We start from the raw sequence: 24007 nt of genomic DNA on the forward strand, positions 1-24007 counted from the left end.
TCTACCAAATTGTGTCAAAGTGGCTCCAACTAGGCCCCAACAAATTCCTGACCAACTACTCAGCATCTATTGGTTTGCAACCATGTTGATTAACATAAAGTCAACCAATGAGTCTTTATGATCATCAAGACTGCAGTTTCCCATCATGGTAGATCTCAACGGCTTACCCAATTGTCAAGAGTCTCTCTCTCTATTTCCCCCTCCCCTCATCTCTTTGCCTCTGTGTCTCCTCCCTCTACATACATTTTAAAAAATCCCTTTATTCATCCCCAATGGAAAATTTGTCTTTAGGGTCTATTCCAAAGGAAGACTGGAATAGCCCAGGCGTCAGCCGCAATGCAGCGCCGCAAAGTGAGCTAGAGCGAGGTGACTTGCTCAAGGCCACACAACGCAGCGGCGGGTTATTGAACTCGGTACCTTTCGGGTACGAAGCAAAGACCGTATCACTGATCCACGCTGCCCAATACTCCATCCCTCCCTCTCTCTCTCCCAATGTCGTCCAAAGAGCAGAGCATTAAAGATATTAATCTTTAACTTAACGACAAAGCAAGTATTCCTTCATTCTTCTCACCTCTAACAAACCATTCCATTCCAGGAAACAACCAAACATACAATAACACAATAAACCATCTGAAATGCTTGTTGAAATACCAATTTTATTTCCATGTAGTCAAGGCCCCAGAGCCCAGAGAGTTTATCAAATAACCATCTTAAGCTCTCTAAAACAAAATATTATGCATAGTTTAGTCTAGGCAAAACATCCTAAAATATATGAATATAATAATATTTGATAAAAATTACAATCATGGAACAAAAGTGGGCAGTGGAATATAAATAACAATAAAATTAAATTGAATATAATCGAATAGAAAATGGTAGGTGCATAGCACTATAATATAATTTAGCTGAAAAAAAGGGTGCAAAGCTGCCAGAAGCTGTTAAAATGTATTGAACAAAAAATGACTATATAAAAGCTTCAAGAACACAATACTTAATACAGGACATATGGAGCGCAAAAACTCATCAGCCAACAATAACAAAAAAAAAAAAATAATAAAAATAAAAACACTTTTTTGTTGTTGTTGTTGTTGGCTAATATAGGGCTCTAAGCCCAAAACGTTCCTGTGAAGTATCTTGTCTTTTTGTTATTGTTGTTGTTGAAGCTGTTACATTATAAGATTCTTGAACTCCTGTAGTAGAGGATTTCGAACAAGTTCACAATGCAGCTGTACATACGACCTTGGGAATGAGTTCGAAATTTCAAATGCAGAAGTTTAAGAATCATATCATTATAGTGCGGCTATGTGGTCTAGTGGTATGACACTCGCTTTCGGATCGGAAGATCCTGGGTTCGAGCCTCGCGCTCGACGCATGGTTAAGTCCTTGGAAAAGGCTCTTTACTCACATTCTCTCACCGTACTCAGGTGTAAAATGAGTACCTGGTCGTTAACAGCGTTGTCTCTGTCCGAAAAATTGTAATATCGCCAAACAGGCATCATGTCCCGTCCTACATGTTAAATGTTGCTGTTGACCAGGGACCCCTTGTAAAGCGTTTTGAGCACATTTAGTGGATATTGCGCTATATAAAAGCTCATTTTTTTTTACCCATCCAAAGGCCTCACCTGCATTACTGTATCAAAATGTACTTGTTTTTTTTTTTGTTTTGAACAACGACTGATTCATTCTTGAATTTAATGATTTGACATTGAGAATTATCATCGAGGATAGGATACCATTACACGTCAAGATCTATTTTTAGTAAAACCGAATGGGCGAATGGAGAAAAATGTTTGTTTGTTTTAAATGGTTTTACGGCGCTTGCAACACATAAGGTCATATCAGCGCCAGTAAAAAGGAAGAAAATGGGATAGTAAAAAGTTCTAGAATTAAAATTAAAGGACCCAAGAAAAGGTAAGACATAGGGGAATTAGTTCAAATAAGAAGTAGATGTAGATTCCAAGAGTCTTGAATTTAATGATTTGACATTGAGAATTATCATCGAGGATAGGATACCATTACACGTCAAGATCTATTTTTAGTAAAACCGAATGGGCGAATGGAGAAAAAAAAAGTCACGAAAAGCTACTTTTTAAAAAACAAAGGATAAATAGAGGCACCTTGTAATGTATTTGCGATTACACTATAGTCAGATGGGCTTCGTTGAAAACCAAAGGGGTATAATAATCATAATTATGCAATACTTTTACAAAATGGGAACAGTTTTGCCTAAAAATTTCAGCTGTAGGTTGAGGTGGACACGAAAGCTGCCAACCTATATTGCCAATATAACAAGGTTACACTTTTTTTAAAAAAAATCAAAATTTTGAATTATAAATCAGTATTCTTCTTCTTGAAGCCAAAAGCCCAATAAAAAGCCTTCACCTTTCATTGCAGACTTTTTCATAATTTTTATTTTTATAATCCAGATAAACATTCGAATCATTATATTTGTGACTCACGTCTCAAAACGGTATTATGTAGGGATAGCTTTGCCTGCTACAATAGAATTAATAATTAAAATTATCAGAAATACGAGCTTTGAGATTTTTGCAAGTGATGACGTGATAGAAGTAATTTGAGCTTTGATATATAAATAAAAAAAGTAAAAAAAATGAATTAATTGTATTTATTCTCCACCATAACAAAGGGAAAGTAATCCTGAGTTTCATACTTCGGGCAATGAATTCAAGGTCTCACCCCATTTTAATACTGTTTTGAGACGAAGGGTCACATTTTTCAAAAATTGGAATTCATTTAATCTTGATCATTGAAATAATGAGAAAAAATAAACAAAATGCCTATTTACTACAATATAAACTAAATGCCTTTTTACTACAATATAAACTAAATGTATTTATACCACAATATAGAGTAAATGCATTTTTATTAACAAGATCAATACTTAAAGAAACTCAAATTAGATCTACATTACTAAACCATCGAGGAAAAATGGGGATTTTAAAAATTATGTCAAGATTTTTAAAAGATCTTTAAAAAAATGTTATAAAATACTGGGAAAATATGGGAGCTCTGCAAAGTCGGTACAACTTTTCAGATTGATTGTTTTGTTTTTAAGGGTTTTACGGCGCTTGCAACACATTAAGGTCATATCAGCGCCAGTAAAAAGGAAGATAATGGGATAGTTAAAAGTTCTAGAATTACAATTAAAGCACAAAAGAAAAGGTAAGACAAAGGGGAACTGGTTCAAATAGGGAACAGATGTAGATTCCAAGAGCACACCGTTAAAGTACTTAGTTTGAGATCACCTAAAAGTCTCATCCAGACACAAGCACAGGTCCCAACTAAGAGGAATACACTCAAATGTTTACCAATCATATAATATAATATGTAAACTAAACATAATACAATGCATAACAGAGAGATGATTTACAAGGAAAAAAAATATCATCTCCCAAAACTATAACTATACATTCGACTGTTTCCCTCCCAGCCAAGGAACTCCGGCAAGGATCAGGACAAAACTAAGTAATCTCATTCCAAGACAATGACAGGAAACAATTGGAAAACGGGTATGGGGGGATAGAAGACACAGCATGTACCTCCCTGCCCACTATGGGGGGTCAGGATCCCCACCCAGTCAGATGGATTCAAGCCTTGTTGCCTTCATAGGAGTTGTACTCATGAATTTAAAAATGTTTTTTTTTTTAAAAGTCAAACGGTATGACAACTTAAAAAATAAAAAGAAAAAAAGAAAAGACACGACTAAAAAACTAAAAAACACATCGATAAAAATCAAAGAAAACAAATTCTAAAGGAGACATGAAAAAATATTTGAATCATTGAAAAGTAGGCACACCGTGGGTCAAATAAAAGATTTTGATTGTCTTGAAGGGTTTTACAGCGCTTGAAACACATTTAGGTCATATCAGCGCCAGTAAAAGGGAGGAAATGGGATAGTAAAAAAGTTGTAGAATTACAATAATAGCACCAAAGAAAAATTTAAGACAAAGAGAGTCCTAATCAAATAGAGAACAGGTGTATGTAGATTCTATGAGCATTCTAACAGTGTACTTCGAGAGATCAACTAAATGTCTCATCATGACAAAAGCACAGGTCCCCACTAAGAGGAACACATTCAAATGTTTACAAACTATAATATATGTAAAACAAAAATAATACAGTGCATAACAGAGAGATGATTTACAAGATAAAAAATATCATCTTCCAAAACTCTATACATTTGACTGTTTCTCTCTCAGGTAGAAAGCATGTTGGAAAACAGATATAGGGGGATAGAAGACACAGTAAGTGCCTCCCTGTCCATTATGGGACCAAATAAAGATTAAAAGAAGGAGAAAAAAAATGGTTTGAGCAGAAATATTAACTCCATTCCGCATAAACATTATCAGCCAACAAATTTTATAAACAAAATTGCACATTTTTAGAATTTTTAAACTCCATTAAAAAAACAAAAACCATCAACATGATATGTTAGGTATTGCGATAAATAAAATAAATAAATCTTCCATTTCCACAACAGTGTCAGCAGTATCACGTTGGGTTGATTGGGTCATCAGTCAGTAAAATCAATGCATTTTTAAAACTTCTATTTCGCAAAATGTGGCTGTTGAACGTATTTTTCACTAGTTCCCTTTTTTTAACTATGAGATTGGTTTAAAGTTTTATTTTACTTTTATTAATTTATATCATTTTTTGGTTTACATTGCTTGAAATATTTTTAGAACATTTTAACATCAGTAAAAAGAAAAATATTATTGTCGAATCATCAGTGCACTTGTTCGTCGAAGACACAGATATTTAATATTAACGAAACTAAGGAGAATATGAACACATTGCAAGACAATCTAGACATATGAACATATTGCAAGACAATCTAGACATATGAACACATTGCAAGACAATCTAGACATATGAACATATTGCAAGACAATCAAGACATATGAACACATTGCAAGACAATCTAGACATATGAACATATTGCAAGACAATCTAGACATATGAACATATTGCAAGACAATCAAGACATATGAACACATTGCAAGACAATCTAGACATATGAACATATTGCAAGACAATCAAGACATATGAACACATTACAAGACAATCTAGACATATGAACACATTGCAAGACAATACAGACATATGAATATATTGCAAGACAATACAGACATATGAATACATTGCAAGACAATCTAGACATATGAATATATTGCAAGACAATCTAGACATATCAGCATATTGCTAGACAATCTAGACATATGAATATATTGCAAGACAATCTAGACATATGAACATATTGCAAGACAATCTAGACATATGAACACATTGCAAGACAATCTAGACAGACTTGAAAAATGGGGCAAAACCGGGTTACTAAGTTATCATTTGGACAGGTGTAAACATTTGCCTATTGGGAAGTATAACCCAGACCCAGATTTCAGCAATTCTTTAACGAGAAAGAAACTTGAAAAGGTGGATTATGAAAAAGACATCGGTGTGATGAAAGAAAGTAATTTGAGCTTTGATATAGGGAATGAGATTAGTGGAAGAGTAGCGTCCCTTGATTGGAAGTCACGAGCGGAAAAGTTATTAGAGAGAGAACGTCATGTTGGTTGTGTGGCATGAGACACTTTACCGAAAGCGAGGACAAGAGAGATGCATGCGCAAAACCATTTGGACGTTCTCTCTGTAGGTGACGTCCAATCAAGGGACGCTACTCTTCCGCTAATCTCATTCCCTATAAACACATGTGAAAAAAAATGAATCAATTTCTATGTTTGCCTTAATCAGGTGAATAGTCTTCCAAATCAACGTAAAAATATTTGTCCTGCTCTATAAAACACGAGTAAGAACCAATCTAAACTATGCCACCTCTGTCTGGTCACCACAAAAGATTGAAGTGATGAAGGTAGTACAGACAAGCGGGGACGAAACAAATTCCCGGTATGAAGCTTTTGTCCTATGAAGAGAGATTGTGGAAACTGAAATTACCAATCATATATAATTTGTAAACAAAACAATCCAGTGCATAACAGATTTACAAGACAAAAAATATCATCTCCCAAAACAAACTATACATTTGATTGTTTCCCTCCCAGCTAGGGTATCCGGCCGTGGCCTGGACAAAACCAAGTAATCTTATTCCAAGTCCAAGACAAAGACAGAAAGCAAGTTGGCAAACAAGTATAAGGGGATAGAAGACACAGTACACAGTAAGTACCTCCCTGCCCACTATGGGAGGTCAGGAACCCCACCCAGATACATTTGACTGTATCCCTCTCAGTCAAGGACTCTGGCAAGGGAAAGGACAAAACCAAGTAATCTCATTCCACGGCAAAGACAAAAAGCAAATGGAAAACAGATGTAGGTGTATAAGAGGAACCCCACCCAGAAGCTGTGGAACAGTTTACCTGATAAAATAATATGCGCAAAAAAGCTTGAAATCATTTAAAATAGACTTGACAAATAGTGAAAAGAACAAGAAATATTGTAAGACAAAAAAATCAATGGCTGTTTGAGGACGTGTCCTGATAAATAATGTTTGTTTTTGTTTTTGTTTTTAAGGGTTTTACGGCGTTTGCAACACATTTAGGTTATATCAGCGCCAGTAAAAAGGAAGAAAATGGGATAGTAAAAAGTTCTAGAATTACAATTAAAGCACCCAAGAAAAAGTAAGACATAGGGGAACTGGGAACAAATAGGGATCAGATGTAGATTCCAAGAGCATACCACCAATGTACTTAGTTTGGGATCACCTATAAGTCTCATCTGGACACAAACACAAAATCCAACAAAGAGGAATACACTCAAATGCTTACATTATACATTGAAGATAACAAATATAATAATACATAAAAGAGAGATGATTTACAAGGAAGAAAATATCATCTCCCACAACAATAACTGCGTTTGACTGTTTCCCTCCCAGTCAGGAATCCGGCCAGGGTCAGGACAAAACCAAGTAATCTCATTCCAAGACAAAGACAGAAAGCATGTTGGAAAACAGATATAAGGAGATAGAAGACACAGTATGTACCTCCCTGCCCGCTATGGGAGGTCAGGATCCTCACCCAGCAAAAAAGCTTGAAATCATTTAAAATAGACTTGACAAATAGTGAAAAGAACAAGAAATATGGTAAGACAAAAAAATCAATGGCTGTATGAGGACGTGTCCTGATAAATAATAAGTGGAGTCCAACAAGCAAGAATCTAAAAGAATCTGTGCTGGAAATCATCGCTAAGTAAGTAATTAAGTTGATGAAATGAAATCATTTCCCATTGACAAAGCATTTATGCAGATTCCCACTGAACTATATTAATCAGATTATGAAATCAAGTAAGAAGTAAAAAAAACGTATGCATAGAACATATTATGTCTGCATAGAATTGTCATAAAAATGTAAACACAAATTAAAAACAAAATATATACAAATAATAAGAAAATTGGTGTATTAAAAAAAAAATATCAGTCCACAAATGAGCATTAATTGAACATTTTAAAAAAGAGTAATGAAATAATTGGATTTGAAATGATTGGCACATTGGAGTTGAGACTCTAAGACACTTAGAGGGATTTATTTTACTAAGCTGAGGATGATATAGATCATGCGGAGTTCAAGAAAAATATAAGACGATAGGCTTAGATAGTTTTTGTTTTGTTTTTTGTTTGTTTTTAAGGGTTTTATGGCGCTTGCAACACATTAAGGTCATATCAGCGCCAGTAAAAAAGAAGAAAATAGGATAGTAAAAAGTTTTAGAATTACAATTAAAGCACAAAAGAAAAGGTGAGACAAAGGGGAATTGGTTCAAATAGGGAACAGGTGTAGATTCCAAGAGCACACCGCCAACATACTTAGTTTGAGATCACCTAAAAGTCTCATCCAGACACAAGCGCAGGTCCCAACTAAGAGGAATACACTCAAATGTTTACAAATCATATAATATGTAAACTAAACATAATACAATGCATAACAGAGAGATGATTTACAAGTAAAAAAATATCATCTCCCAAACTATAACTATACATTCGACTGTTTCCCTCCCAGCCAAGGAACCTCGGCCAGGGTCGGGACAAAGCTAAGTAATCTCATTCCAAGACAATGACAGGAAACAATTGGAAAACTGGTATGGGGGGATAGAAGACACAGCATGTACCTTCCTGCCCTCTATGGGAGGTCAGGATCCCCACCCAGGGCTTAGATAGAAGAGGGAACAGAAATAGATGATAGAAGAAAGTCCCTTGGTATCTAGCCTGAGACTAAAATCATCAGCTCACTTTGATCCTAGCCAGAAATGAAATTATAATACATATGTACTATTACCAACAATATCTAATTCATGTATCTAATATTATACACAAAACATTATCTGATTCATACATAATATAATTCATATATTGGCACAAGACGCACAACTGAGAGATAATTTGAAAGAAAAAAAACAAAACCCAAAACAATAACACCCCCCATAAGAAATGCACGATAACAGCGGAAATACTCCGATGACAAGCTGAGATCCCCAACCAAAGGATTTTCTACAACCCTAAGTGTACAAAAGTACTCAGTCCATCTAGATAGCAAATGACCCTGTTAGTTATGTTCCGCAATGGGCTACACTGAAGATGGTCACTGTCACCTCGTTTCATTTCCAGCAAAGAAGAACAAACCCCCCCCCCCCACCAGAAAAAAAAACGCAAAAAACTCAATGAAAAATAGAATTCAGGCAAAACTATTTTATCTCATTACAGACAGTTACAGAGTGTATAAGATTGTCTCAGTGCATACATAAACTCTGCATTTATATGAAACAGCAAAGTTTGTATTATTTCGACAGAGTAGAGGCGTAGCAGAACAACATTAAGAGCGTATGTCCTAAGTATGAGTTACAACAACTGGCCATGAGTTCAATCATTATCTATTGTCATAACATCCTAGTTACAACAAGACTAATTGAGTACAAATATTATGACAGCTTAAGGCTGGCTGGAGGAATGGGCGAAGGGAAGATAACTAAGAGACACAACTCTTTATCACTTTTAAATTCAGTATATGAAATGAAATTCGATTTGGGAAACAGGAATATCAAAAGGAAATATATGAAAATTATAAAACTGAAATAATGTAATCATTGCAAATGTATTGTAGAACAAAACATCTAAAACCGGCCATGAATTGAGCTGGAATGATGACAAGACAACTTTCACACCACTGATCTTTTTCAGTGTTCTACTATTTTTCTCCGTCATTCAAGATAACAGAAATATAAACTTTATCTGAGATTTCCTTAAGTAATCGATTAAATAAACTCAACATTGTAAATGACACAAGCTTTAAAAGAAACATTAATGATAATAATCACAAATACAAGGAGTAAATTATTTCAACTTCTAACTAAACAATAAACTTGAAACTACAGATAAAAAGAATAATAATTAAAAACACAGAGATTGGATCTGATGGATAAACCAAATAATGGGGACTGATAAATATTTTTTAAAATGTAACCCACCATACAATACCCAGATCTCATCTTCTAGCAAATTTAAGTATCACAGACCAAAGAGTTACATTCCAACATACGTTTACATTGTTAGAGGGGTCTCTCCCATACCATGTAATGGAACAGAAGTTCAAAATCCCCTGAAGTTCTGAGAGAAAAATCTTAGCTTCTCCATTACAGTTCAAACTTACAATCTTTTGACCCATGAGACGGTGGTTTAAAAACCCCAATATGCTATCAGCTAATTTGGAAATGTCATGAAAAAAAATGAGAGAAGGAACAAATCAAATTAAAATTAAAACAACTTTTATCCCCATTCATTATAGTTTTGAGAAGAGTGAGAAAAAGATATCAAATAATTTATCTTTTGTCATCAGTAATAAAAATGTCTTGTGTAAAACCAAACATCCGTTTATTTTGAAAACTATTGTCAAACACGCATAAGACGGTAGCCACTGCCTTATGGTGATTTATAGGATAATATTGGGTCACCATGGACTAGATCACAGATTGGTGGAAAGAGATCATGAATCATTGTCAAAATAGTTGTCGCATCACTTTTCAAGCCATAACAAATTGGCAATATATTCTTTTCATAATCGCCCCATATAATTTTCAATGTTTTAAATATAAAACATCTGCATATAGTTTATAATAACAGAGCATACCTCACACCTTTAATATGGAATTAAAGGTTGGCATAATAGATTACACATTTCATGAAGGCAGCGTTCGAAAAAAAAAAAAATCTAACACCTGTTGTATAATATGTCCCCACATATTTCTTCAAAAATCAATAAAACAATCACACAATAAATACTATAAGGTATGGAATCTAAAGGAGTTTCAGGTTAGAGCCTTTTAAAAAGTTTATTAATGGATTATCACAAAGGATGTGAGTAGGGGAATGGTAGCACACATGGCTTGCAGAAAAGTAAATGAAAAACATCAGATAAACAATTTGTATTACATTGAATAACAATAGCATAGCTATAATAAAAAGGAGGATCACAGATGTCAAATACCAATGTTAAAACAAATACGATTAAAAATTGAGAAACAATAATCAAATATCCCTCTTTCACTACTGTATACAAGATTGGGGGAAAAATGGGTTTGAAAAGTAATTGTTAATTTTCAGAAAAAAATCTTTAAAAATCACAATATTATATTTGAAAATTGCACGACTAAATTGCATATTTATTGATGTACATTAGATAATCTTTTCCTGAGTTAATTCAAAATAAATCCTTGAAAAAACTAAAGAACATTTTTTCTCAAAAACTGGCCCAGTCAATTTCTTAGTTTCAGTTTTTATTAAATATGGAAACAATCAGGTGATCCTTATTTCAATGTCACAATTTCACTTTAGATCAAAGTCACAAGTTAGGAAATTTGTAAGTTAAAGAAACAAGCCAAAATGTCTTCTTCAATTTTTCTAAAGACGGAATGGACCAAGTTTTGAAAAAAAAAAAAGGTCTTTAGCTTTGTATATCAAGACGTTAATTGGTGATACCAGTCTCACGCAGTCAAAGACAAATTCAGGTCATATTCATTCAACAATGAGCGTATCAGGTCGAGGGTGGCAGAGAAGTTGATTAAATAAGCATCAATGTCTGAAATGACCTGAAAGGAAATATTAAAAAAAAAATCACACATAAAGCTATTATCAAATTTGATGCCTTTAGCAAACCTTGGTGCTTGCTACCCCTTTCAACCACACACTATCACATTGATACTGCAGACCCTCTCTTCTTATCACCCACTCAACGATGAACGTTGATAGAATTGGAACTATAATAAATCGTCATGTCAAACCATAAAAATCTCACGGGTCCTGGGCAAGGTGTGAGGTGCGCTTTAACTGGGGTTTGAATTATTCTAGGGGGTGTTGATAGCTCAGTTTGTAGAGCACTTGCTTCACAAACAAAGGAACTGAGATTAATTCCAGGTGAAGTAGAGATTTTTTTCTGACCCCTCTGTCTACCCAGCAGTGATTGGGTAGCTGGATCTGTTAGATCCAGTGGAAAGTACATTGCCATAGACTAGCATACTATCCAAAGGGTAGCAAGCAATTGCTGTTGTCCGTTTCCAGTATTGAAAAGGGAATAAACTCCAGTTCCATCTGAAGAACTACTTAAAAAAAAAAAAAACTATTTTATTAAACTAATGACAGGATGATACAATTTCAATTTTATTTTTTTTTTGGGGGGGGGGGGGGGGGGGGGGGGGTTAATTTGCAAGATTTTCAACAGTGCACATCCACAAATGTACTCAACGCTACAACAGACAAAGCAGTTACTGGCCAGATATGATTTTTACACCCCGAGTATAATAAGCGACCCAACTTTACACCATCCACAGTGAAACTTGAACTCAGGACCTTCAGGTCACAAGTTAAGTGTCATACCACAAGATTACAAATCCACAGAGGAAAAACAGCTCACAACTGCTAGAAGAATTGGTTGAATATGAAAAAAAAACCAAACAAACAAAAAACTACCTTACCACTTCAGACGTTACACTTGGATAAACAGCCAGAGTTTTGAGGAAACTGGACCGATATGGAGAGAAGCGGAATGTGTTCTGAAAGGTAGGTAGAATAGAAGGTTGTACAACTTTGGTCCTATAAAGAAAATGTTAAGCAAGATCTCTCTCCAGCTTCACACCATCAACAAATAAATAATAAACGTTTACAGACAACATTACACAGATAAAAAAGAAAAGGTAAACAAAAAAATAAATGTTTGTTTATTGTAAGGAGTTATATGGTGCTCGCCCCACACTTTTAGAGTGCCTGGAACAATCTTGGGTCACAGGTAAAAAAGTAAAAAAAAAAATAAAAGTAAGATTGAAAGAAACAAAAACAAAAAAAAAACCCAACAAAAATCCAATATCCATAAACTAGGTTTTTAAAGTACTTTACAAAAATCCAATATCCATAAACTAGGTTTTTAAAGTACTTTACAAAAATCCAATATCCATAAACTAGGTTTTTAAAGTACTTTACAAAAATCCAATATCCATAAACTAGGTTTTTAAGTACTTTACAAAATCCAATATCCATAAACAGGTTTTAAAGACTTACAAAAATCCAATATCATAAATGTTTTTAAAGTACTTTACAAAATCCAATATCATAAACTAGGTTTTTAAAGTACTTTACAAAAATCCAATATCCATAAATAGGTTAAGTATTTACAAAAATCAATATCATAAATAGTTTTTAAAGTACTTTACAAAAATCCAATATCCATAAACTAGGTTTTTAAAGTACTTTACAAAAGGTCAAAAACAAAAATGAATATAACAGCTCAAAAAAAAAAAAAAAAATAACAAAATACTAAACATGGAATGTTTTGGACTTAAACTCTCTTTTAACCAACAACAAAAACAAAAAACAAAACATAAATACATTATGTTTTTATTGTTAACCAAAGAAGGGTTTTGAGCCCAAAAAAGTGCCGTGTTTGATATTTTGTTCTTTTACGAAGGTCATATATTATTCATTTTTGTTTATTACTTTTTACAGTCCACAGCTTCTAGCAACTTAGAATATCGCCTTTACACAAGGTCCCAAACCAAGAGCAACACTGAGATTGCAGCATGTTTGGCATTATCATAATTTCTATTTGACAAAGGCAATGCTGTTACCAACCTGGCACTCATTCTATGGTAAGAGAATGCGAGTATAGGGAGTTGAACTGACAATGATAAGATGTGAACTTTTCGTCCGATAGATCTAAATCTAAGCATCTTACTGCTGGACTGCACAATAAAGGAATCAAGTTCAAGGAAAGTAAATAAATAGATTTATCCTGGAAGCCATTTCTCTATGTGCCAAGCTAAGCAATGCTTGACTTTATTACAAGAAAAATAAAACAAGGTTCATAAATGTGACCCACGACCACCAGACTGATGTTAACTCAGGAAAAACAATAAACTGAAATATCAACTTAAAGTCAAAATTATATAAAGTACAAAATTGAATTTTTGAATTAGAGAAACTAAGTTTATTCTTCTCAATCAAATTATGGTAACCTAAATCAAACTTTAAAATTTAGACTTGAAAAAGATCACTTTTCACCATTTTGTTGGCTCTGACATAATACCAGATACTTGGAGCAGTGGGTCAGAAAATAAAGTCTCTTCTGGACATAAAGCCTGCGCAGACAATCATTTTCATCATGCCAATCAAATTTCCTTTTGAGATAGTGCTTGAAATGTTGACAGTTGATCAGCAGTAGACAAGGAGGAGAAAATACTGAGAAACATGTGAAATTGAAGATAAGGAGAAAGAATTTTAAATTAATAAAAAAAATATGCACACCTCAAACTGTATTTAAAGAAACTAATGATAAAAATCTTTAAAAGTTTAAGATGAGACAAATAGAAAGAAAATAAAAAAAAAATAAAATCTTTCATCAAAAACCCCGAGCTGGGGAGCTATCAGACCTCCCGATTACTGATACTCACACACACAACAAATTGCACCATAGATCCATGGTATTGTTTAAGGGAAGACTCATAAGCCCTTAGCACAGTTGGCCTCAAGTTTTCTTCTATGACTTGGTCTTTGAACTCTTGAGATACATTATTCAATAAAGCATGTAGGAAGTCCAGACCCCTGAAATATTGAATCGGAAAGATTGCACAGTTAATGTTATACCTAAAATTAAAAAAAAATAATAATACATAAAAAATAAAAAAAAACAACAAAAAATAACAGCATAAATGTGTCCTTACGTATTTTACTCATTAAAAATCCCAACAAATATTAGGGAACAGACGTAAAGAACAACACTAGGTTGAACAAATAGTTTTCTATAAAAAGGAAATAACAAGAGGGGAGAATGGATCCCAGACATGCATTCATTATTTCTATCAATTTGTTTTAAGTGTACTCTTTATATGTTCCACTGAAGTAAATGTGGTGTATTGTAGATTGCTAATGATAATTTGTTAAGTAGAAAACGTCAACAATAGTCAGCCATTTTGGAATCGAAGTGATTCTTTTTATTCTTGAAATAACGTAATCGAATACTGATATTTGGGTACTCAGGTATCCCACAATCTCCCCCTTAAAAAAAATTAGATGATGTAAAAAAAAAAAATGAGCTATTATACTTTCGCTCGTTTTGGTTTACATAATGGTTCATTCATTCTTACATTTGTTTTATACAGCTTAAATGATTAATTAAGAGTAAATGAGAAAGAAAAAAAAAATCTCATATATCAATGATGAGTAAGAAAAAGTGTTTCTTCTGTGTAGTGCTAAACTAGTTGAAGTGGTCAACAGTTCATAAAAAAAAATATCTCATATTGATGAGTAAGAAAAAGTGTTTCTTCTGTGTAGTACTAAACTAGTTGAAGTGGTCAACAGTTCATAATGATAAAAGAAAACACAGTAATGAACTCTAATAGTCTTAACTAGTGTCTACTTCATGCAGCTGTGTAGATGCAAAGTGTTTTTGTGTTTGTGGTCGTAACGTCACAAATATTTCTTCCAATATTATAGTCAAGCTTAAGGCTTATAAATGGCCATGCCTACAGTGTGAATTTGTTAGGTTTTCTAACGTTGCGACCACTTCTCGTAGTGTAAGGTGCACTTGTAGTGTTGTGATTGTTTTGAGATTGCGTTCTCTGTGACATGTTGTCAGAGAGAGTTAGAGAATTTGGGAATTCTCTATGTGGTGAGGGCGGGACCTCGACCTGTGACCGCGTAGAATTTGGATCTCGGTCATTCGCTGGGGTTGTTTGAACCATGGTTGGTATCTCTGTCGTTCTGAAGTTTGGGACGATGTCCAATAGTGGTGCTGGTGCTGGTTTGCTTGTGATTGCAGGGGTGTTTGTGTGAACAATTTGGTCGGAGTGTCGTCTCCATATGGCTCCGGGAGCTGTTTTGACTTCAAAGGTGCGTGTTCCCGTTTGGGCATGTATTACGCCGTGTTGCCATCGTTGGTGTCCGCGGTAGTCTCGGACCAGGACGTTGTCTCCGTTGTCGAAGTTCCTGGTGTTGGCAGAAGAGTGAGTGCGAAGCTGACGGTCTTGACATGAAGATACTCTTGTATGAATGCTTGGTCGAATGATGTCTAGGTGAGTTCGCAGATGTCTGCCAAACATAAGTGATGCTGGGCTCCCGTTTGTTGTGGTGTGCGGTGCATTCCTATAAGCAAACAGGAATCTTGCCAGTTTTGCATGGATGGTACCCTTCTCATCTTTTGAAGCTTTCATTGCTTGTTTGAAAGTTTGGACCATTCGCTCAGCCAGCCCGTTGGTTGCTGGGTGGTAGGGTGTGCTAAGGGTGTGCTTGATTCCATTGACCTTTGTGAAGGATTTGAATTCATGGGATGTGAACTGCACACCGTTGTCAGATACGAGCTGTTCAGGTAAACCAAATCTTGCAAAAAGATTGCTCAATATATTGATTGTTGAAATGGATGTGGCATTGGATGTCGGTATTATTTCGGCCCATTTGGAATGGGCGTCGACGACCACTAGAAACATTAATCCCATGAATGGTCCCGCGAAGTCTATTTGAATTCTTTGCCATGGCTTGTCAGGCCAGTGCCATGGGTGAAGAGGAGCTTTCGGTGGATCAGGTTGAACTGAAGCACAACCAGGGCACCCTTTTGTAGTTGCCTCGATTTGTTTGTCAATAGCAGGCCACCAGAAGTATCCCCTAGCCAAGTTTTTCATTTTGACTATACCAATGTGTCCTTCATGAAGAACACTTAAGATTTTTGCATGCAGTTTTTGTGGAGGGATGAGTCTGTATCCCCAAAAGAGACAGTTTTGTTGCACTGACAGTTCGTTTTGTTTGTTGAAGTAAGGTTTCAGTTCTTCGTTGACTGTGTTTGGCCATCTGTCAGTTTGGACGTAATGTATGACTTGTGACAGTGTTTTGTCGTGGCGTGATTCTTTGGCAACGTTTGCTGCGTTGACTGGTAAGGACTCTATTACTTCTGTATAGAATAGTTCATCTGCTGAATCGGCCTCTTGACTTGAGTTTGTGGTGGGTAAAGGCAATCGTGAAAATCCGTCTGCATTAGCGTTTGACTTGGAGTTCCTGTATTCGATTGAGTAGTCGAAGGCTGAAAGGAAAATTGCATATCTCTGTTGTCTGGCTGCAGACATTGCAGGGACTGGTTTTGTGGGCGAGAAGATGTATTTGAGTGGCTGATGGTCAGTGATTAGCGTAAAGTGCCTGCCACATACATAATTGAAGAACTTTTTAACACCCCATGTGATAGCTAGGGCTTCTCTGTCTAGTTGGGAGTAATTCTGTTCTGCCTTATTGAGGGTTCTTGAGGCGTATGCAATAGGTCTTTTGTCGCCTTCTGGTGTGATGTGCGAGAGAACGCAGCCGATGCCGTATGGTGAAGCGTCACAGGCGAGTCGCAATGGTCGATCGGGGTCGTAGCGCATGAGGACTTTGTCCGAAGCGATCATTGTTTTTATTTGAATGAAAGCGTGATCAGCTTCAGTTGACCATTCAAATTTTGTGTTATCCTGTAGAAGATTGTACAGTGGCTTCGCAATTTGAGCTACATTTTCCAGCCACTTGTGGTAATAATTTACAAGCCCGAGGAATGATCTGAGTTGTGTTTTGTTTGTTGGCTGTGGTGCGTCGATGATGGCCTTGACCTTGTTTTCGGTTTTGTGCAAGCCATTTTTGGTTATTTTGATACCGCAAAAGATAACTTCGTCTTGGAAGAATTGGCATTTTTCAAGATTGACCTTCAGTCCATACTCTTGAAGTCTAGCTAGGACTAGTAGCAGATTTTGCCAGTGTTCATCGTTTGTTTTCCCTGTGACTATCATGTCATCTTGGTTGCATTGAACTCCGGGTGTTCCCTGGAGGATTGTGTCTATTGTCTTTTGCCAAATTGCTGGTGACGAAGAAATACCAAATGCTAAACGGTTGAAGGAATACAGTCCTTTTGACGTGTTGATTGTTGTTACTTTTTGTGACGCACTGTCTAAAGGGAGCTGAAGGTATGCTTGTCTCAGATCAATTTTAGAGAATGTTTGACCTTGTTCCAAAGTAGCTAACATGTCTTCCATTTTTGGCATTGTGTATTGCTCTGTGTTAAGTGCTGGGTTGACTGTTACCTTGAAGTCACCACATATTCTCACTGTTCCATTGCTTTTCAATACGGGTACGATGGGTGTGGCCCAATCCGAGGTTGCAATTTTTGTGATTATCCCTTGTTCTTCTAAGTTGTCTAGTTCTTTCTCAACTTTTTGTTTTAAGGCGTACGGCACTGGTCTGGCTTTGTGGAATTTGGGAACGGCTCCCTCTTTTAGATGAAGTGTTGCCTCTATTCCTTTTATTTTTCCAATTCCATCTGAAAATATATCTTGAAACTGAGCTTTCAATTTTTCTGTATTGAATCTATCTTTAGGTGTCGTCATCTGATGTATGCTCTGCCAGTTCAGTTTTATAGCGGCCAACCAGTTTCTTCCCAAAATAGGATTGCTGCCTTTGTCAAGTATAAGGAATGGAAGTATTTTCTTCTGATTGTTGAGTTCTACATGAACTGAAATTTTTCCCAGTGGAATAATGGTTTCACCTGTGTATGTTTTCAGACGAACAGCTGTCTTTTCCAAATTTGGGAAGGTTTTGAATGTTTTTGTGAAGTCCCTCTTCGTCATCACTGAAACAGCAGATCCTGTGTCAACTTTCATTTTTGTAGGAATATTATTGATTTGCAAGTCTACCTTTATTTTTGGTGTGTTTCCTTCCATGTGAAACATTTCCAGTGTAAAATTATCTTCGGAAACATTGTCTTCATCTAGCTCGTGAACTTGTCGGGATTGTGAGGTTCTGTCTCCTCCTCTCCTCTGTTGTTGGCTGCCCCTCCTGGCCTGACACACTCTCTGAATGTGTCCTTGTTTGTTGCATGACTTACACACTGCATCACGGAGGTAGCAGTCGGCTCTCCTGTGGTTATTTTTCCCACATGATTGGCACGGTGGGTATGTTTGTGAGTTATGTCTTCTGTTAGTAGGTAAAGGCTGATTTGTTTTTATAATGTTGAGATCAGCTGTTGATTTGCCGGATGTTGTTGTGTGGATTTCCGCTGCATCTCGCTGGGCAGTTTCCATTGCAAGTGCCAAAGCTGTTGCAGATTCTAAAGTGAGATTTGGCTCTTGCAAGAGTCTCTTTTGTATGGTTTCATCGCGTATTCCGCAAACAAATCTGTCACGCAGAGACATTTTTAAATTGTCTCCGAATTTGCAGTGTTCAGCCAACCGTTTTATGGATGCTAAAAAATCAGGAAGCGATTCGTCCATCGCTTGACTGCGTTTATGAAACTTGAATCTTTCAACTATCTCAAGTGGAGGGGGGCAGTAATGGTTGGACAGCAGTTTGCAAAGTTCTTCATAACTTTTACTAAAGGGAAGGTCGGGTGACGTCAAACATCGTAGTGTGTTGTACGTTTTAGCCCCGATGGATGATAGCAGAGTTGCTGTTTGTTTCTGTTCGGCAATGTCGTTTGCAACAAAAAACGCATCCAGTCTTTCTTTATAGTTTGTGAAGGACTCTAGTCCTTCGTTGAAGGTGTCGGGTCTTGGCATGTTGGTGTACACATACAAGACTGGAGAATGCAAGCTCAATAGTTGGTAGTAGTCGGTCAATAGATTATAGTTTTATGGCTTGGTAGAATGAAAATACGTGTAGATATGTTTTAAAAAGAAGACGTTATTGCACTTATCTGGGTTCTAGATGCTCGTCGCCATTTGTGGTGTATTGTAGATTGCTAATGATAATTTGTTAAGTAGAAAACGTCAACAATAGTCAGCCATTTTGGAATCGAAGTGATTCTTTTTATTCTTGAAATAACGTAATCGAATACTGATATTTGGGTACTCAGGTATCCCACAGTAAACTTTTGCATTTTATTAAAATAAACTCAAAAACAAACCCCTTCACTTTTATCGTTCATTATAAACATACTTTGATTATATGTTGAATGCAATTCAAAAAACTGATTTCCCAAAATTATGATGATGTTAATGATGACACGAAATTATGACAAGCTGAACTTGGGTAAATCCTGGCCTTTAATTCATCAAGCTACTCAGTGGCATCGATGCCTTCAAGATTTCAATCTTTTGAGTCTTTTCTCAGATAGAACTGGAGTTAACCCTAACTTGACATCGCATTCCCCTTTTAAAGACTGTGGTGTAGCAACTTCATTTGTTGCCCAGATTACATCCCTGTCAATATCAGTGAAATCTATTAGGTCAGTACTTATAAACTGATACTTAATGAAAAAAAAAAAAAAGGTTTCAGAGGATTTCAGCCTGGCTGACAAAAGAATTGAAAAAATATTACCTCAATAACCAAATAATTCCAACAACTGTAGTCGTGGGTTTCTTTTTATTTGCAGAATCCTCTTCCAGCATTGCATTCAACGTTGAATATTTTTCGGAATCACTTCCAAATCGATCTCGAATTTTCTGTAAAGACAGAATAGTTCACGAATGAGACTTTTTCTCAAAATTCATGAATGATTTGAGATTTTTGCAAATCATTTCTTTATCTTTTTCTTTTTGTTCTCAAAACACAATAGAACAAAGGAGTGAAATACGTTTTCATATTCTAAGTCTAGAACCAGATTACAAAAATTTACAACATGAGCTTTGGATGATAATGAGAGTTAAACCAATTAACCGGTAGATAACCACGCCTCTCAGACAATCGTCATAATGTAAACAATGACAGTGATTGGTAGACACAGCAAACTACACAGGTTTTACTATTGATCGTATGTGTCTAAATAAAATACCCACTGTTCTACCTCTTGATCAGTAGAATCAACACAGAAAACTATGTGTAAACTTAAACGTTTATCAGTGATGATACTCACAAAAAGGAGGAAAAGTCTCGGAAAAACGGAAAACTCACCTAGAACATTCTTGCACCACACGAAAGTAGGCAGGATGACTTCTTTTGAGTACTTGAAGAGTACTAGTGTGTAGTACTAGTTTTTTATATATATATCTTTTTTTTAAAAAGGAGGTATTTTTTAAAGATTTATTATATTAAAAAAAAGTAAAAGGAGGAAATGAAGGAAATATCCGCGGATCGAGGATCTGAGGAGGAAAACCGAGGAAAGGAAAGAAAACCGCGGATTTCCGCGGATCCGCGGAAAAGTATCATCACTGGTTTATAATATGATCGAGAAAATCGTGTGATAACCAGTCACCCATTCGTCAATATAAAAACAATAACAACGATCAGATGGAGGTCGAATTAGTTCACGTTATTGTTTATAAACAAACAACTATGTTTGTCCGAGCACATGTGAAGTTGTGTCACAAATTTCATGATTTGATTGGTCAAAAATCTACCGGTTTATTACTGAAACACAATAAAAATTACCTTTATATTGCCAAGCATGTCTTTCTTGGGGAATGAAAAAGCATTTCCTAAATCACCTGAAAAAAAGTAAAATAGTAGAATAAGTAACAAGTACAAGCAATATTAACAACAGTTGTTGAAAATCAGTCACGAAAATGATGAAGATGAGAAATGTGGTATACACAATAAAATGATAATGATGAACAATTTGATTGCCACCACAGCAAGACAAAATAATATAAGCAAAGCAACAACAACAACAACAACAAGAAAAATAATAATAGTAATAATAATAATAATAATAATAATAATAATAATAATAATAATAATAATAATAATAATAATAATAATAATAATAATAATAATAATAATAATAATATGAATCCCACTAACTACCATTTCTCCTCTCTCTCTCTCTTTTAATCAAAATGGAAATGCTAAGATATGAAGTAAAGTTAAGACCCACACGTTTACTTTATATACAGCTTCCATAAAATTAATGAATTATAGTTTTTATAATTTCCTTACACTCTTCTTAAAAAGTTAAAAGGGATACTTCATACTTACCCAAAATTGAGGCAACATCTGTGCACGCAGTCAAGAAACGTTCTGTATGAATTATTCTCTTGCCATCAACAGGATCAAAAGCAGCAATAGTTGCAAATTTGGATTTACAAGGACTGTTGCAGTCTCCACCAGTAGCCATAATAATATCTGAAAGACAAGTAAAACAAATTCATTAATAATAATAATAATAATAAAAATAATAATAATAATAATAATAATAATAATAATAATAATAATAATAATAATAATAATAATAATAATAATAATAATAATAATAATAATGATGAAATCGTGGAAACAAGCTGTGTGTGTATGTGTCTATTCTTGTAAATGGTTTTATGTATTGTGATGCATTGTATCCACGTATAGCGTATATATAATATATGTGATTTGCTTTTTATGTAGTTTGGGATGATGATGGGTGAGTTTGGGTCTTTGATGGTTTTGTGTAAGGTAACAATCAGGAAACCTTGTGCCGGTTTTTCAATGATTTCCATTGAAGTGACCCAGGTCTCTGAATTTGCATCCGGTTGCAAATCTTGCAGCTGCTCTTTGTACTTTTTCAATCTTATGTCCTTTTTTAATATTAGCCTGGTGATAAGCGCGGGGTATGCCTGGACTTTAATTCTTCATGGCCATCTGTTTATGCTCCATTTGAGAAACCCAGCATCCTACTTGCTTTTGTTGTGATATAATCTATATGGATTTGCCACTTTAGTTTCTTATTGAGATAAACTCTGAGGTATTTTATGGAGTCAACATGTAAGTGATGATCATGCATTGTGTACTTGAGTATAAGGCTCTTTCTTGTTAGATATTGACATGACAGTAATTTGATGGATGGAACTTCACGTCCCATGTATCTGACCATGTCTGGATGGTTTCAAGATCTTTCTGGAGTTCATGCGCTACTATTTATTGTCCTGAAAAGAAGGCTATTGTCTGCGAACAGATAAAACTTGTTTGAGGAGATAATTCGTTTCCAAGGTCATTTATAAATATCAAGAAGCATAAAGGCCCAAGTACCATTCGATTTGGTACTCCTGATGAGACATTACATTTTTCGATTGAGTTTCTGTTGTGTTCAATTGCAAATTCAGTCCTTGAACCAAAGTAAAGATTTTGGTTTTGTTGTTCCATATTCTCTGACTGATTTGTTTCAGTACCCCCGATATTCCGAATTCCACTTTGCTCGAGTTTTAATAGTAATCGTTTGTGTGGTACAGTATCTAGCGTGGCAATGTTTGTGTGGTACAGTATCTAGCGTGGCAACGTTTGTGTGGTACAGTATCTAGCGTGGCAACGTTTGTGTGGTACAGTATCTAGCGTGGCAACGTTTGTGTGGTACAGTATCTAGCGTGGCAACGTTTGTGTGGTACAGTATCTAGCGTGGCAACGTTTGTGTGGTACAGTATCTAGCGTGGCAACGTTTGTGTGGTACAGTATCTAGCGGAGCGTCTAGGTGGAATGATTTAATAATATACCTAGCTGACTAATTTGTTTTATCTTTGACGCGACAAATAAAAATTTTCTTTTTTTCTTAAGTCGGCATTCGAAACGGAATAAAAACTGATTCGAGGCATGAAATAAAACCCGTTTACTTTTGGGAGACCTTCCATAAGCTAATACATCCCAAGTATTCTTGTTCTAGAAGGGGGTTTTGGGAGGGGGGAAACTTTTTTTTTTTAAAGTCTCCCTCCCCCTCCCAAACCCCCTACACTAGAACTTCTAGAAGGGGGTTTGGGAGGGGGAGACTTAAAAAAAAAAGTTCCCCCCTCCCAAACCCCTTCTAGAACATCGGAAGAAGACTTGGGATGTAGTAGCTTATGGAAGGTTTCCCCAATTCTCAGTCACAGAAAATGTTTCAATCATCCCTCGTTAACACTATCTAACACACTCTCATTCAACTTCAAGCCATTTTGAACTACAGAAAATAGTGTCAGTCTGTACTTGTACTACGAATAAGTACCATCTGGTCATTGTCTCTGTATAAACAAAGCAATTAGGCAGCAGGGACCTCGCTCCTTAACCAATGCCTCGCTCTTCTACTATTAATGAGAACCAGATCTTCCCAAAAGAAATTTTAAAAAAATAATAATAGACTAATAATAAAAAAATAAATAAAAACAAACCCTTCTTCAGTCAGTTTCTTCAACTTACTCTTATGTAGTTCGAACGAGAAGAAATTTGGCACAACACAGATGTAATATTCTAGATAATATGATTATTATTAATAAAAATTAGTAGGCATTTATATTTGGATATGTTTTATTAAATTCATGAGTCATACATAGTACTATTGGAACAATTTCGTAATGAAACGAAAGCTCCAGTGTTATACCGGGAACGTCACCAAAATCGAAACTAGACAAATTTCGTCATTCGTCTAGTGATTTTGCAAACGAAATTAAGTTATCGCAGTTGAACACAAGTCATAGTTTAGGACCTGCCTAACACTTGGTTGGTAAACAAAATAACTCTTGTTTACTCGACTCGGCAAGGATGTCTTTCGTATTACGAAAAAATTGTTCGAATTTTGTCTAGCCGACTGTTGTTTACTTCATAAATAACGATTATTTCATGTTT

General features: G+C 35.4%; 1 protein-coding gene across 1 annotated transcript; it reads right to left on the reverse strand.

Moving 5' to 3' along the window:
* Positions 1 to 636: 636 nt before the first annotated feature.
* On the reverse strand, positions 637 to 23809 carry LOC144968937 (glycolipid transfer protein-like). Its single transcript, XM_078907820.1, has 7 exons — positions 23582 to 23809; positions 21422 to 21568; positions 20876 to 20931; positions 19826 to 19950; positions 13957 to 14107; positions 11989 to 12066; positions 637 to 11106 (listed from the first exon to the last, which is right to left on the reverse strand). The coding sequence occupies exons 2-7, from the start codon at positions 21558 to 21560 to the stop codon at positions 11002 to 11004; spliced, it is 654 nt and encodes a 217-aa protein (XP_078763946.1). The 5' UTR covers positions 21561 to 21568; positions 23582 to 23809; the 3' UTR covers positions 637 to 11001.
* Positions 23810 to 24007: the final 198 nt, after the last annotated feature.

Source organism: Berghia stephanieae, chromosome 3 (genome assembly GCF_034508935.2).
Source record: "Berghia stephanieae isolate SIO BIC M18660-M18661 chromosome 3, UCSD_Bste_1.3, whole genome shotgun sequence".
NCBI classification, from domain to species: Eukaryota; Metazoa; Mollusca; class Gastropoda; order Nudibranchia; family Aeolidiidae; genus Berghia; species Berghia stephanieae.